Source organism: Ruditapes philippinarum, unplaced genomic scaffold (genome assembly GCF_026571515.1).
Source record: "Ruditapes philippinarum isolate M1 unplaced genomic scaffold, ASM2657151v2 ctg12462_1_1_1_1, whole genome shotgun sequence".
NCBI lineage: Eukaryota > Metazoa > Mollusca > Bivalvia > Venerida > Veneridae > Ruditapes > Ruditapes philippinarum.
The window spans coordinates 1-13,731 of NW_026859883.1; the positions used below are offsets into that span (position 1 = coordinate 1).

The following is a 13,731-nucleotide window of genomic DNA, read 5'->3' on the forward strand; positions in this document are numbered from 1 at the left end:
GATACTCAGAATAATGATCTTCAAAATAATAAAGCTGTTTTAAGGGCTGCAAAACGATTGCAACGAAGAAGAGAAAGAAACAAGCCAAGTGGCAATCTGCTTGAAATACTCAAACAATCCCGTGAAGCGGCTGGACTGCCACTTAATGCCGTCAACCAAGATTCAGCACGGCCAGAAATTCTACACGAAAGTCCAGAACAAGAACAACACGTTTCACCTGAAGAGAAACTGTCTTCTTCCAGACAGGAAACTATTGAAGTTGAACCTGATTGGGAGGACCGAAATGGTAGCGAGGTAAATTATCAATTTGCTATCGAGGGTCGATCGATCATATTACTTAAATTATCTTTTTCTCTGGGACAATCTAACATTTTCTACAGGTTTAGCATTTCGGTATATTTTATGTTCCTGTAGGATGTTTTCACAAGTGATTTCAAAGATTTGGTGTTATACATTTTTTCAGGTTTCATGTTTTTAAGTTCATCGATTTCAACAGGCTTTTAAACTGTTTCCTGTTCAAAATAGTTTGTTTTGCACTTAAATTCTGTTACACATTTTAGTATTTTGACTGGTCTTCTCCTGTATAAGCGGATGTCTCCACTTCTTATCTGATTTTTGGCTTCAACTGGTTTTCAGGTTCAACAGTGTTTTTCTTTTCAACTGAGATTGTGTAACGATAGGTTTTGTTTTAATTTGAATAAACATTTGTATTGCATAGATAAAAAAATAAAAAATATCAATATTCATTGTGCCCATTAAAATAATTCTTATACATATATATTTCAAACAAAGTGCCCTGAAATTCTAGACAGAAATCAAAAACAGGAAAAACATATTTCGCCCAGTCCTTTTATGAATAATGAGACTGAAGAGATATCGTCTTCTAGACAAGAATTTTTTGAAGTTCAACCTGATTGGGAAGACCGAAATAGCAGCGAGGTAAATTGTGATTTTGTTATATGGAATGTCTTGGTCACGTTTCGTAGATGGTGTTCTAAAAACTTCAGATTGTTTGTGTTTTACAGTTGTTTAAGTTTTGTGATTACATATATTCTCTATTTTCGAAGGCTTTGTGTTACACTTAATTCTTGTTTAAGTTATTTTCACTTGTTTTCCTTTTTAACAGATTTTTTTTACTTTATTGGATTGCTGTGTCAACAGTTTTGTGTTTCTCAGCAGTGTTTTACTGTTATTGTGTTTTGTTTTACTGTGTTTTTGCATACTAATTTTTTTGTTTCCATTTGTCTTATACTTTAGATTTACTTTTCTTAGTGTCATGCAATAATAAAAACATTTATAATTATTTTCACTATCTGTAATGATACATACTTATATTTTTAAAGAGATGCAGGAATGAGGTATTATTTTCCTTATTTCTCTGAATTTTACTCTTATTATAACTTATGCAATCACTAAATATATTGAGTGACAAATTTTAATTATTATAAATAACCGAATTCAAATAAAAAAGGTCAAGCATGAAAGAACGGGTATTACATTTCATAACCCTTAGGCAGCAGAAAAGTGTTTTGCCCGCAAACATGAACGATAATTCTGAGGAGGCTAAAAACACTTGGCTGCTTAGTTAATATTGTTTATCTTTGTTATTGACACCTTTCAAACTCAAATATTTATCATCAGGATAAGTCCTCTACAAAAATTAAGCAGGGTCGGGTATGACTCATTATGACAACACAATTTAAATCACCCAACACTTTGGTACTTTAATGACAAATCTGTCGTCTGTAACTATTTGTTCGTGATTGCCATGCATTGATCAACAGTGAATATTTCAGACATATTATTAAAGCTATAGTGGTTTAAACAAGTACAACAATATCATTATCGCTATATTCTATGACCTCTTAAATTTTGAAAAAGAAGGCTTTTGAACAAGAAATTAATGTACTTTTTCCGCACATCCATTTATTTTGTTGTTTGTTCGTTTGTTAACCACTTTTTGTTGGATTTCTACCAGGGACATTGAGTTCTTTAAAGTCAGGAAAATATTCGGCTAGATATCTGGGCATCTGATCTATAATGGAATTTTAAATGTGGCATATAAGTACGGCTGACTTGATCTTTCTTTCAATAAAACTATTTGATTACAAAGTGTGAAATTATTATTTTTTCATTATTATTATCACTATTATCATTGCTTCTTGTAAATAGATATAAACAAATATAAATTATGATGTAAAAAAATATTTCTGTTACAAAGGCAGCATCCTTGAATTGTAAGGACCTTAACATAAATGTGCACAGTTTTGCAAAGTATTCAACAAATATATATTTGGCAATATTTAAACCTCTTGAGATATTTTCCTATGAATGTTTTGAAATTGCTGCAACAAAATAGAGAAATAAACAGCTAAGGTTTATTATAATTGTACTTGCCAAAGATATAGGTATGCATACCTGTCCAGTCTGACGAGGCTCTGTACAAGTAAATTGGTTTCCTGCGGTGATCATTTTTAATGATATAAAGATACATGTATTTCATTTAACAATTTTCAACATTGTTGGGGGGATAAATAAACGTTTGTAACAGGAATATAGTTGACAATAATCGAACAATATAGAAGAAGGTCTTTGGAAACTGCATGTGACCGTTGAAAACCGGAGAAGGTCGAACATAAAACAATTATTTCTTTTTAAGAATATTATGAAATAGGCCTACCATTTTATGAATAATTCTGAGCAAAAAATAAATAAAGTAAACACACGAGTTTACGCAGAAAATAATATCTCTTTTTATTATGGCAGATGCCACTACGAATATTTTCATTTTGCAGATTTTCAGTATAAACAATTTACTGTTTGTAAAATTCGAGATAGATATTTAAGAAACATTGATAATTTTCAAATAGATCATTCAAATTTTTCCACCTTAAACGGTAAAATGATTATAGAAAATTAGAAATATCACTTAATAGATTTTTGTTCTCAATTAGGTGTAATTCGGACTTATTCCCTACAAGTAAATCCGTAACGTACCGGCAAACGGAAATTAGCTTGGTTTTCGAAAAGGTCAATTAACCAATCATATACGGTTTACAGATCACATGCTCCTCCATGTACCGAAAACAGGTCACGTGCTCCTCCATGCCTCAAAAGTAAAACGCGTACCAATACCCTGCGGTCTCCAGACCGCAGGGAATAACTATTTGCCTAGACATATGTTAACATTGCCTTTACATCAGGGCTGGGAATCAAAACTGCGTCGTATCCTACAAAATGTAAACAAACGCCGCCATCTTGGAACGAAAAATGTATGTTTTTGTTTATAACTCTTTTTGTTGGAAATGACTGAAAACCAGATATATGTATTAACACGCTACACTATTTTCCGCTTCGTTCGGTATATGTTGCTTGCACAACTATTTTGTAAAACAAAAGTTATAGCGAACTTGCAACTCGAAGCGGGGCAGAATTTTTATTAAAATGTGTGGATACGACGCAGTTCATATTGCTTTAGCTATCGTTTTCTCCTTCAAATCAATTATTTATTTGTTTCCGAGTTCACCATAAACTTTGAAATATAAATTTGCATCCTTTACTACAATGTCATTAAAAAGAGATGTTTATTTTCTAAGAAAATAATGATTTTTACGAAATGATACGACGCAGTTGATAATAAAATATGATACGACGCAGTTGTATTTTCATTGCAGGCTGCATATTGGTTAAACTATCTAAATTATGTGCTAGGTATGCTAATAAAGTCCAACAACATTTCTTGTTTACGACTTAAGTCAAAAGCTGAGGTCACTCATTGGTTTCATAAAAATGGAAATGTAATACTATTCTATTAAGGCTGCATTTTGTCGGTCGCATTTTAGTGCCTATCATAAGCATCTACAAATTCTTAAAAGCTGTATCAAATGCAATATACATTGAAACACGTGATCGCACACCCATATGACAACGTGTTCTAGTGTTGCCATAGCGTGCTTATAAACTTGTTCCCATGAGTTCGAAATGGGAGTGATTACTATTTTTGATACAAAATTCAATATTCCAGTGTAACCTCTCCTGGACCCTGTATTAATCAGGAATGACCTTCTTTTTAAAAAAGAGAAAGAATTACAAATTTTGAAAAGGTCTCTAGCTATCGGGAAATTGCATGCCTACCTTTGTTACTTGTAATTAGCAATTATTTCCGTCAATTCCGTTATTACTTATGTCTTTTACGTGCCGATTTTATTGTATTCATTTTCTAAATAATCGGTAAGGACAGATGAGATTTATTGTTTGAAACTGAACATTAAATTTTTAAAGTTATATTATAAATGGTTCAGCTACAATATATTTTTGCAAGTTGGTTATGCGTTCCGTTTAGTCATTTTATGTTCAGCGCCGAGAACTTTACCGCTGGTTTTGTCGTATTGCATTTCTTTATCGCCGTTGGGAAAGGTCTACGGAATGTATTTTTTATATTTGCACTTAAGTATCATTCTTCTCCATCAAAAAACTTTAAATTTTCAAAATCGTGTTACATATGATACAACTACAAATTATTTTGTAAAGAAGGTGTCCTTTTGCAAAGGTATTTTACGCTGTGCACCGATAAATTTGATACAGATATAGGCAGACATGATCTTTCAACAGTATTGTAGAAGTTTTCACAATATTAAACAGAAAATTTAGGTCAGATTATCGCACCGAATTTTCAACAGACTAAATACATGACATCTTAACATACCTTCATACTAAAGTGTGATTTTTATTTGATAATGAATTGCCTGAAAACTTAAACAAAAGTTTTCAGAAAATGACTTCACAGAGGATTACCCCATGTTTACATTGAAACATACTCTGTTAGTCATACCGAAATAAGAAATTTAAATGTTATTCTCTTTATAATTAATTCAAATATGTATAATCTTAAAACTTCACGCCAGAAGTTAATAAAAAAGCTGCTTATTTGTACAGCTCACGTTAACAAAGTTTGTTGAAAAAACAAATCAGACAGGTGTGTCCGACCGAGGCCGAGCTGTTTATGTTTACTGAATTCAAATCACTTGAACTGAATTGCTATGAATTCGAAAACCAGCAGGGACTTTTTACGACCGACTTTTTATTCTTTCATGTGGAAAACCTATCAAGCTAGTTTCAAAATGTCGATGGTTCTCTGCAGGTGCATCATTTTGCCTGAAATAATGCACAAAGGCGCACCTGAGGTCCTCGCCCCTAGTAAAGCTAATGTGTAGAGTGAAAGTTTGAAAAGAAACCACAAAAAAGCAGTCATTACCTAGAACATGAAGAACCACAGTTAACTTAGAGCGTAGCTAGCCAAAATGAATTCAAGTTAATAGATTTCTACGGTTTTTTTTGTGAAAAAATTAGGGATAATATTGAACATACAGGAAAATATAAGAAATTATTTCAGATATTATGATCAATTAGGTAACATGTTCATGTTTAACTGAAAAGTAGCTTCCGCAATGTAAACTTTCAAATTATATGTTATATTGGACATGACACTATGTATTCTAAATAATCAAAAGCAAAAGACGTTGCTATACACTGCAAATGATCTGGGTTTTTTTTTATCTAGCGCTGATTATTCCATAAAATAGAAATATATTGCAAAAATTATCCCTGTTGAAAAGACTGCCAAAAATACAACTGCGTCGTATCATATTTTATTTTCAACTGCGTCGTATCATTTCGGAAAAATCATTATTTTCTTAGAAAATAAACATCTCTTTTTAATGAAATTGTAGTAAATGATGCAAATTTATATTTCAAAGTTTATGGTGAACTCGGAAACAAATATATAATTGATTTGAAGGAAAAAACGATAGATAAAGCAATATGAACTGCGTCGTATCCACACATTTTAATAAAAATTCTGCCCCGCTTCGAGTTGCAAGTTCGCTATAACTTTTGTTTTACAAAATAATTGTGCAAGCAACATATACCGAACGAAGCGGAAAATAGTGTAGCGTGTTAATACATATATCTGGTTTTCAGTCATTTCCAACAAAAAGAGTTATAAACAAAAACATACATTTTTCGTTCCAAGATGGCGGCGTTTGTTTACATTTTGTAGGATACGACGCAGTTTTGATTCCCAGCCCTGTACATGTTGACAGAAGAAATAATGCCATTTACTAATTTTACTTAATTTGCTTTAAGTATAGATCGAGACAAAAATGCAAATTTGTATAGTCAGTCTTATAATACTTGTTTTATTATCATTTAATTTCAAAACTCGCAACATAGCCATTTGACAATTCTATATTCAAAAGTGCTGGAAACAGGAGAAGTCGATTACATGTATTAAACATAACATATTTACCTAGTGAACAAATGAGTTTTTTGTAATGAAGCTTCAATTTAAATGGAATAATAAATGTAGCTTGCATAGCTACAATAACCTTCAAAAACCTATAAAACATCTAAATATTCACAGAGCAGGACGAAAGCTTTTTCTTGCTGTTTTGTGAAAACATCATCAATGTTTCTAAAAATGTGAAAAACGGGCATGAGACAGAGACGTAAATTTATAGGGCTTGATTGAGGTATCTTTATCTGTTTTAAATGAAATGTGAGTAGGTAGCTCAGATTGTTACATGTTTGGTAATATTCGTGGCATTCGCTCATCAAACAGTTGAAGACCTGCTTTGACAGAGGACGTAAATATCTAAATGTTTGAACTTTTTACGCTTCAGTTAAATACATCGTTCAGGGAATCGGTACAGCTATGACTCTAATAACCAATTAACCAACAAATTGAATAACCAATTCACCATAAAATTCATGAATTCTTCATACAGTATCAACTTAATTAAAATACTGTTTTCTGTAGGGAATTTTGGGATGATATGCTATTAGTAAGTAAGATGGGAAGAATTCAAAAGCTTTTTCAGCGCTGAGATGATACAGCATAAGGAAGTACATGTATTATCAAACTTAAACTATCAAACAAGGACATGGGGTTTAAAAATTATTTAATGTGATACAAGTAATTTTCAATTGGTCCATCCATTTTTATTATATAATATTTCCTTAAGTAAATAAAACACCTTCATCAGGTCTTTTACATCCAGGTATTATTTAATGCTCAAATAAGTGCCATTCTGTTAACGATTATTAGCAGATATTTCAATTGCAGTAATGAAACTGCCCCTATAAAACGTACATGTGCATTTGAATTCTGATAGGAAAATACATTTAATACTATCAAGTTTATTTTGTTGTGTTTCAATCAAAGCATATTGCACTTTGTATGTATGTATTCTAGGATTAATGAGGGTCCATCCGTCTTTTCAGGCACTGAGAGTGCGGACCACGGACATGTCACCATTCATGTCCTTAAATGTTACTATCAACCAAAAGGTGACCTATGAATTTTGAATTCAGTAATTCACTGAATGATACTAAATATGTATGCAAGTCGATTTCTGTGATGATACAATTTTGATGCACGGGAGCATTCTTTCCAGGTTTTTACAGGCGAATTTGGAATGAAATTTTAGCCAACATTGTTTCTTTTTTTTCAATTGTGTATAATAATAAGAAGAATATCCCAAACCTGGTGAAATTACACATAGTAAGATTCAGCAAATGATATAGAACATATCATTTTTATACTTTTTTGCCTTTTTATTGACGGTAGCTTTAGTCATGTTAAAGGGGGTCTTGACTCCATTCTATATCAGTCTTCGCAGACAATATGAAGTTGGCTCATATGACTGTATTTGTTGAGTTAGTGGTCAGGTATCGTTCAAATTCTTAGGAATATTTCTCATATGTGGTTGCGATGTGAAAGGACTGTAATTGTTTGTTGTAATGGCATTTTTGTTAAGTTGGCTCATATGGGACCTGAAGGGCTTTATATGAATATGTCTGTCGGCATACTTAAGGGCCTTAAAACGTCCAACCTCATATTATAAAACTTTAAATAACAAAATAGCATGTTATTTTGGGTTGTTAATGTTTTCATCTAAAGAGTAAATTACATATACTTATTCCAAGTGATAAACTAGACTGAGTATCATGCTATAACATAGAAAAACAACAAGCTTCTGAATGAATATGTACAAAACTCATGATCCCGTGTCATCCTGTACACCAAAATGACTATTATCTCTGCCTGTTAGCCATCCTGGTGCATTGTTTCACTTTAAATATTTCTAAGTAAATTGAATATGTTTTTGAGCTAATTTCTGGTGAAATATTATTCAATAGTCTCCCAAGCATGCAAGATTATATAAAAAAAATATATAAAAGATAAAAAACAATAAAAACACACATACAAATATTTGTAAGAAAATGCAGGGTGGCATTAAACATAAAAACGTTTAAGCTTTATAACATTCAAACATGCGCTTCAGATCACATAACGTGCCCATTACCTAATGAAAAATTATAATTGTTGTTATAAAAGTAAGAAATTGTAAACAATATATTATGTTTGCACTTTATTTATTGCAATTATTCTGAACATTCTGAAACCGCTTTTACAATCAATTTAATAACAATGAGATCATTAATAGTTAATGATAAACTTAAATAGATTAACATCACTGTTTAAATTGCCTATTGTCGTGGTGGTATTGGAATCGATCCGGGTTTAAAACAATAATATTATACCATTGTACTGAATGTACCTTAAAAATGTATTATTGTTAACAACAAATATTCTTATTTCTGTTTGTTGCCAAAAATCAATTTAACCGAAGGGGACTGGTTTACCCTACATTCGTCTGTCTGCCTGTCCGTCTGTCAGTCCGTCCACAAAGCTGGATCTCATTATAACGCAAAAAGTACTGAAAATATTTTTATCAAACAGATATATGGATAAATGGCAGTCGGGAGATTATGCACGTTTTTTTTTTATTTTCTTCCTATGTTGAAAATTGTGGTTGCTTTGGCAATAAATATACTTCTAATCTATCTGGATCTGGATCCCGTGATAACGCAAAAAAAGAACTGAAAATATTTTTATGAAATTTGAAATACGGATTGATGGCAATCTGAAGATTCTGTACAATATTATTTCCTTTGTTGAAAATTATGGTTGCTTTGGTAACAAATAGACTATAAATATGGCAAAAAAGACAATGTTTGTTTAACTAAAACAGTACTTGCAATACTATGTAACTTGAAATAGGGATAGATGACAGTATAGAGATTATACACATCATTTTAAGCTCTACTATAGGGAGTCTATTAAGAACTATCCTACTCGCACAGCGTCGGCGACCGCGGTCATATTTCTGATTAACACTTTTTACAGTTCTTTACTTCTGTAGGTATTTACTTCCAACTTCAATGTTTCTTATCATCAACCACATCATATCTGACAAGGTCCACAACTCAAAAATATTAGAATTACCCCCTCCTCCTCCCCGAGCTTAAAGTTTTCATGAAATTAGAGATTTTTTATAACTTCTTTATTTTCTAATGTATATACTTAAAACTTCAAATATATGTTTCTTAGTATCACTCAAATCATGTGTGAAAAGAATCAATACTTTAGATTGACTATTTTCAGAATTATGTCCCCCTTGAACTTATTTTTTTTCAAGAAAATACTTTTTTTACTCAAACTTCTTCATTTTTAAAGGATTAACTTCAAACTCACATGTTTAGAAATCTACCGTCCATGATTCCAGGATAATTTCCTTAAATTTTGAATGTTCCTATTCATTCTTTAACTTTCTTATTTCTTATTGGATTTTCTTCCAATTTCAAATATATGTTCATTGTTAACACCTACATCATATGTGATTAGTTTTATAAGTCTAGCGTCTAGGTTTCCATGATTATTTTCATTGAACTTGAAATTTACTTGAATTTTTTTTATTTCTTTTTCATTTTATTATTTCTTTGTTACTATAAATGGTATCTACGTTAAACTTAAGATAATTGTTCTTTGACATCAATAACATTATTTATTGCTATTCATAAGTCTAGAATTTTTATTTCCAGCGTTATCTCCTCCTGTGTTTAAGAATATTACTTTTAAAAATGCTATACTGTGGCAACAACCATAAATGTTTAAAATTCTCCTCAGAATGTCTGTCTGTCCTTCAAAATCTGTTTCCTGAGATCAATTTTAAAGAACTTGGAATTTTTGCAACAAAATTTACTTGAAATAGAGAAAAGTTAGAACATTAGTTATACATATTCATCCTGGGAAAAATAGATCATTTGTTTGTCTCTTATCCTTACTAGGCAGGGAAACTAACACATTACTATGATAAAAACAAACTTAGAACTCAAAGGATATAAGTTCATTCATGTCTTTCACAATGACATAATTGAATTGTCAGAATGTTGTTGGGGTTCTAACCGGTAGTGAACATTTGTATTGCTGCAAAACTGTGATAATTGCTTGTTGTATTGATATAATTATTATTATCATTATCCTTTTGTCAACTTATGATTGCGAGAAAAAATGTTGATTGAAATGATAATAACAACATTTTATAAACTTCTTACAGCAATGAATGCAATATTTCTGATGTCAATACTTTACATTATTTTGTTATAAGTATACATGTAATTCCAAAATACCTGTGATATAGAAATGTATATGAATTTTTCCTTAAGAACGAATTGCGTATACAGGATGAGATTGCTAATTGGGCAATGAAATACTAAAAAAAGAAACATAATATTTTTTTCTGGAACATTCTATCTTCTTTGTGTAGGCGGCATGTTATATAATAAAAGTAATAAAAGCGTTCTAAGTTACAACTCTTTGAAGAATTCACCATAAGATTAAGGAAAAATATAATCGTACTATTTATAATTTTTATTACAAAAAAAATCTGAGATAAAGCTTAATACTCTTTATAAGTTTCCAATTAAATATTTCATGATACCAAATTATTAATCATAAAGAGTTGTGTGGTTATTTTAGTGATTAGTCATTTCAATCTATGTTATCATCATACATTTATCCGTTTAAATTAAAAGAAATTGAAATAGTAAATTAAGCTTTTTGTAAATAAATCATTACTTCGCTAGATAATATTAATGAACTAGTTTGTCCTAAATCATGACCTTACCCTTAATTATTTTAAGGAAAAACTCAAAGTATGCTCTTCGCCAGCAAGCTAAGTTAAAAAAGTGAAATTTTATTTGCTATGTTTTTGCTTTGAATATTTGTGCTTGCTTATGGCCTCAAAGATTTCCTATTATGAAATAACTTACTAACCATGATATCATCATTCGTGTAAACTTTTATCTGGTCTTAAAGTAGCACAATATCCTTGTAAATAATAAATCATTGTTAATGGGATGTGTTTGATCATTTTTTATTTATTTTTATATGTTCAAAACTGAAATCAACATCGAAATTGTACTCAACATTTAATTATGATAATGTTTCTGATTTAGACCAAAACCATCGTTACTGAGCTTATGGTAAGTTATGTCATATCATTTGATCCAATTTACATCAATTCACACCTTTGTAGTTTTCCGTAAGCATGTTTCACTTCAAAAAATGATTTAGTTCGTATGTAATTGACATATAACATTCATAAAATTAATGTTTTGTTTCATTTTAGAGCGCATGGCAAAATAATGCATCAGTTATCGAATGCAATTTGTATATGTGGACTAACGAGATTGGTTGTGACGTCAAATTAATTGTTGGAGAGGATCAAGAAGCTGTTTTTGCTCATTCATATGTTCTAACTTCGAGGAGCTGTAAGTTTGCAGACATCTTGGCTGAGCAGAGAAGACTTGCAGATAAGCTGATTCCAATTCCAGATGTAGCACCTGATATTTTAAGACTGCTTTTGAGGTAAAAGATCTAGTGTCTATGATGTCTTTTAATTTTCAAATGAAATTTTCTAAACGCATTCATTAGTTAAAAGATGATTTTTGTTCTTTTTAGAAATCTTGTTGTTTGGTATAGAATACATTAAAACAATTATTCAAACTTACAGGTACTTATACAGCGGTGACATAGACATAGACGTTGATACTGCGACAGCCCTTATTCCAGTCACGTATATTTACGGACCCGAATCTTTGAAGACGTCATGTTTTCTTTTCTTACTTACGGAAATGACCGCCGAGAATGTATGTGTCACCCTTGAGCTTGCGCATAAATACAATGATGGAAACGCGTTTGATCGTTGCCTTCATTTTATATATGTGAACGCTGTAGATGTACTTAAGTCGTCAAATTTTGAAAAGTTGTGCCGGGAATGTGTAGAAAATATTGTTAAATCTGATGATCTGAATGCAAAAGAATATGTTGTGTTTGAAGCACTTACAACGTGGGCTAGTCGCAGATGTTTGGAAGAAAAAATGCAACCAACCGATGAAAACAAACGAAAAGTACTCGATACGACTTTATACCATGTCAGATTTGCAATCATGGATGTACTTGACTTTACACAAAGAATTTCACACAGAGGGGTTCTTACGCGGGAAGAAAAGGTTTCGCTGTACCAGTTTTTTCATGGTGAAACACAAAGATTACCTCCCGCTTTTAACAAAAGCAAAAGATATGAATATTCCGTAAATTATGACCTTGTATCGAAAGCGTTTAAGAACGGTGAACCGAAACAATACCACCCTGATGTCTTGTCCCATACCAAATTTCCAGTGATTCCTTACAAACACACGGAAGAAAACGAAGCGTACCTCCCTGTTAAAAGGGTTATACGATTTCAGGGGGTGGAAAACAGTTGGCAACTAAAAGGCCCTGATGCCATTGGATTTCGAGTTTCTAGACCAATTATGTTACGCGGATGTCAGATGTTTGGTCCTCAAATTGGTCAAGACACGTATGAGGTAGAACTTGTAGTTTATGACGATCGTGACGATATTATACGCCACGAAAATAAAACGATTGTTACTGGGAAGGCATTGAAGGTATATGACGTCATACTTACTAAACCTGTCAGTGTACCTATGAAACGAACATTCACAGTCCAGGTTAAAACCCGAGGAAAACCAACATTCCGTGGGGTGAATGGACTTGACCTTGTAGAGACAGATGGTGTAGGTTTCCAATTCATTAACAGTAACAAGAGTTTGAACGGCACAGATACGACAATTGGTCAAATTCCGACACTTCTTTTCAGTAAATTGTGACATTATTAACAGTGTACAGTGTTTTAATAGATTAATATCTTTTTAATTTAAGTTTTGTGGTAACATTTTTTTCATGTTTAAATGCGATTTCATTTGTATTAATTTTGTTTTAGTGAAAGAACTTTTACCCTTAATTACAATAAATACAAATACTGAGTCAATTCCCTTTTGTTCCAGTTAATATAATGTTGACATAATAAGCAGTTTACAGTGTTTTAATAGTTGTTTCATTTAGTTATTTGGTAATATGTTTTCAATGTTTTTCGTCTTAATGGTTTAGCATGTTGCATTTATATCAGGCATTTCCAAGCTTTGAATTAGGACTATATAAAATATTGTTTGTTTACCCTCCAGTTACCTACCCATAAAAATCACAGCTACCCCATAGTTACTTGTCATTTATGGTTTGTTTACTGGGGTCTGTATATATTGCGTGTAGGTAAAGCCGGGCTATAACAAAAGCGCGTTACTATGTTAACACATGGTTTTGGTCCCTTTATAACATGGGCAAAAGAGGGGAAAATAGCCGATTTTATGCTATAATAATTGTAAATATACAAATGTTGGGATATATGTTGCATAAATTCGAAAATATATAAGTTCTAATCTTTTAACAGTTGCTAAACATTCACAACTTGTTTTGAACTCCATATA

At 31.6% G+C, this 13,731-nt stretch overlaps 1 protein-coding gene across 1 annotated transcript; it reads left to right on the forward strand.

Annotated features, from left to right (window-relative positions):
• The first annotated feature begins 6 nt into the window (after positions 1-6).
• LOC132758194 (BTB/POZ domain-containing protein 6-B-like) lies at positions 7-13,234 on the forward strand. The gene is made up of 4 exons (XM_060749749.1): positions 7-294; positions 793-939; positions 11,535-11,773; positions 11,919-13,234. The coding sequence occupies exons 2-4, from the start codon at positions 853-855 to the stop codon at positions 13,075-13,077; spliced, it is 1,485 nt and encodes a 494-aa protein (XP_060605732.1). The 5' UTR covers positions 7-294; positions 793-852; the 3' UTR covers positions 13,078-13,234.
• Positions 13,235-13,731: the final 497 nt, after the last annotated feature.

Coding starts and splice junctions, on each gene's coding strand:
- LOC132758194 (XM_060749749.1), top strand. CDS start 853: ATGAATAATGAGACTGAAGAGATATCGTCTTCTAGACAAGAATTTTTT. Junction 940..11,534: donor AAGACCGAAATAGCAGCGAG/GTAAATTGTGAT, acceptor GTTTCATTTTAG/AGCGCATGGCAAAATAATGC. Junction 11,774..11,918: donor ATTTTAAGACTGCTTTTGAG/GTAAAAGATCTA, acceptor TCAAACTTACAG/GTACTTATACAGCGGTGACA.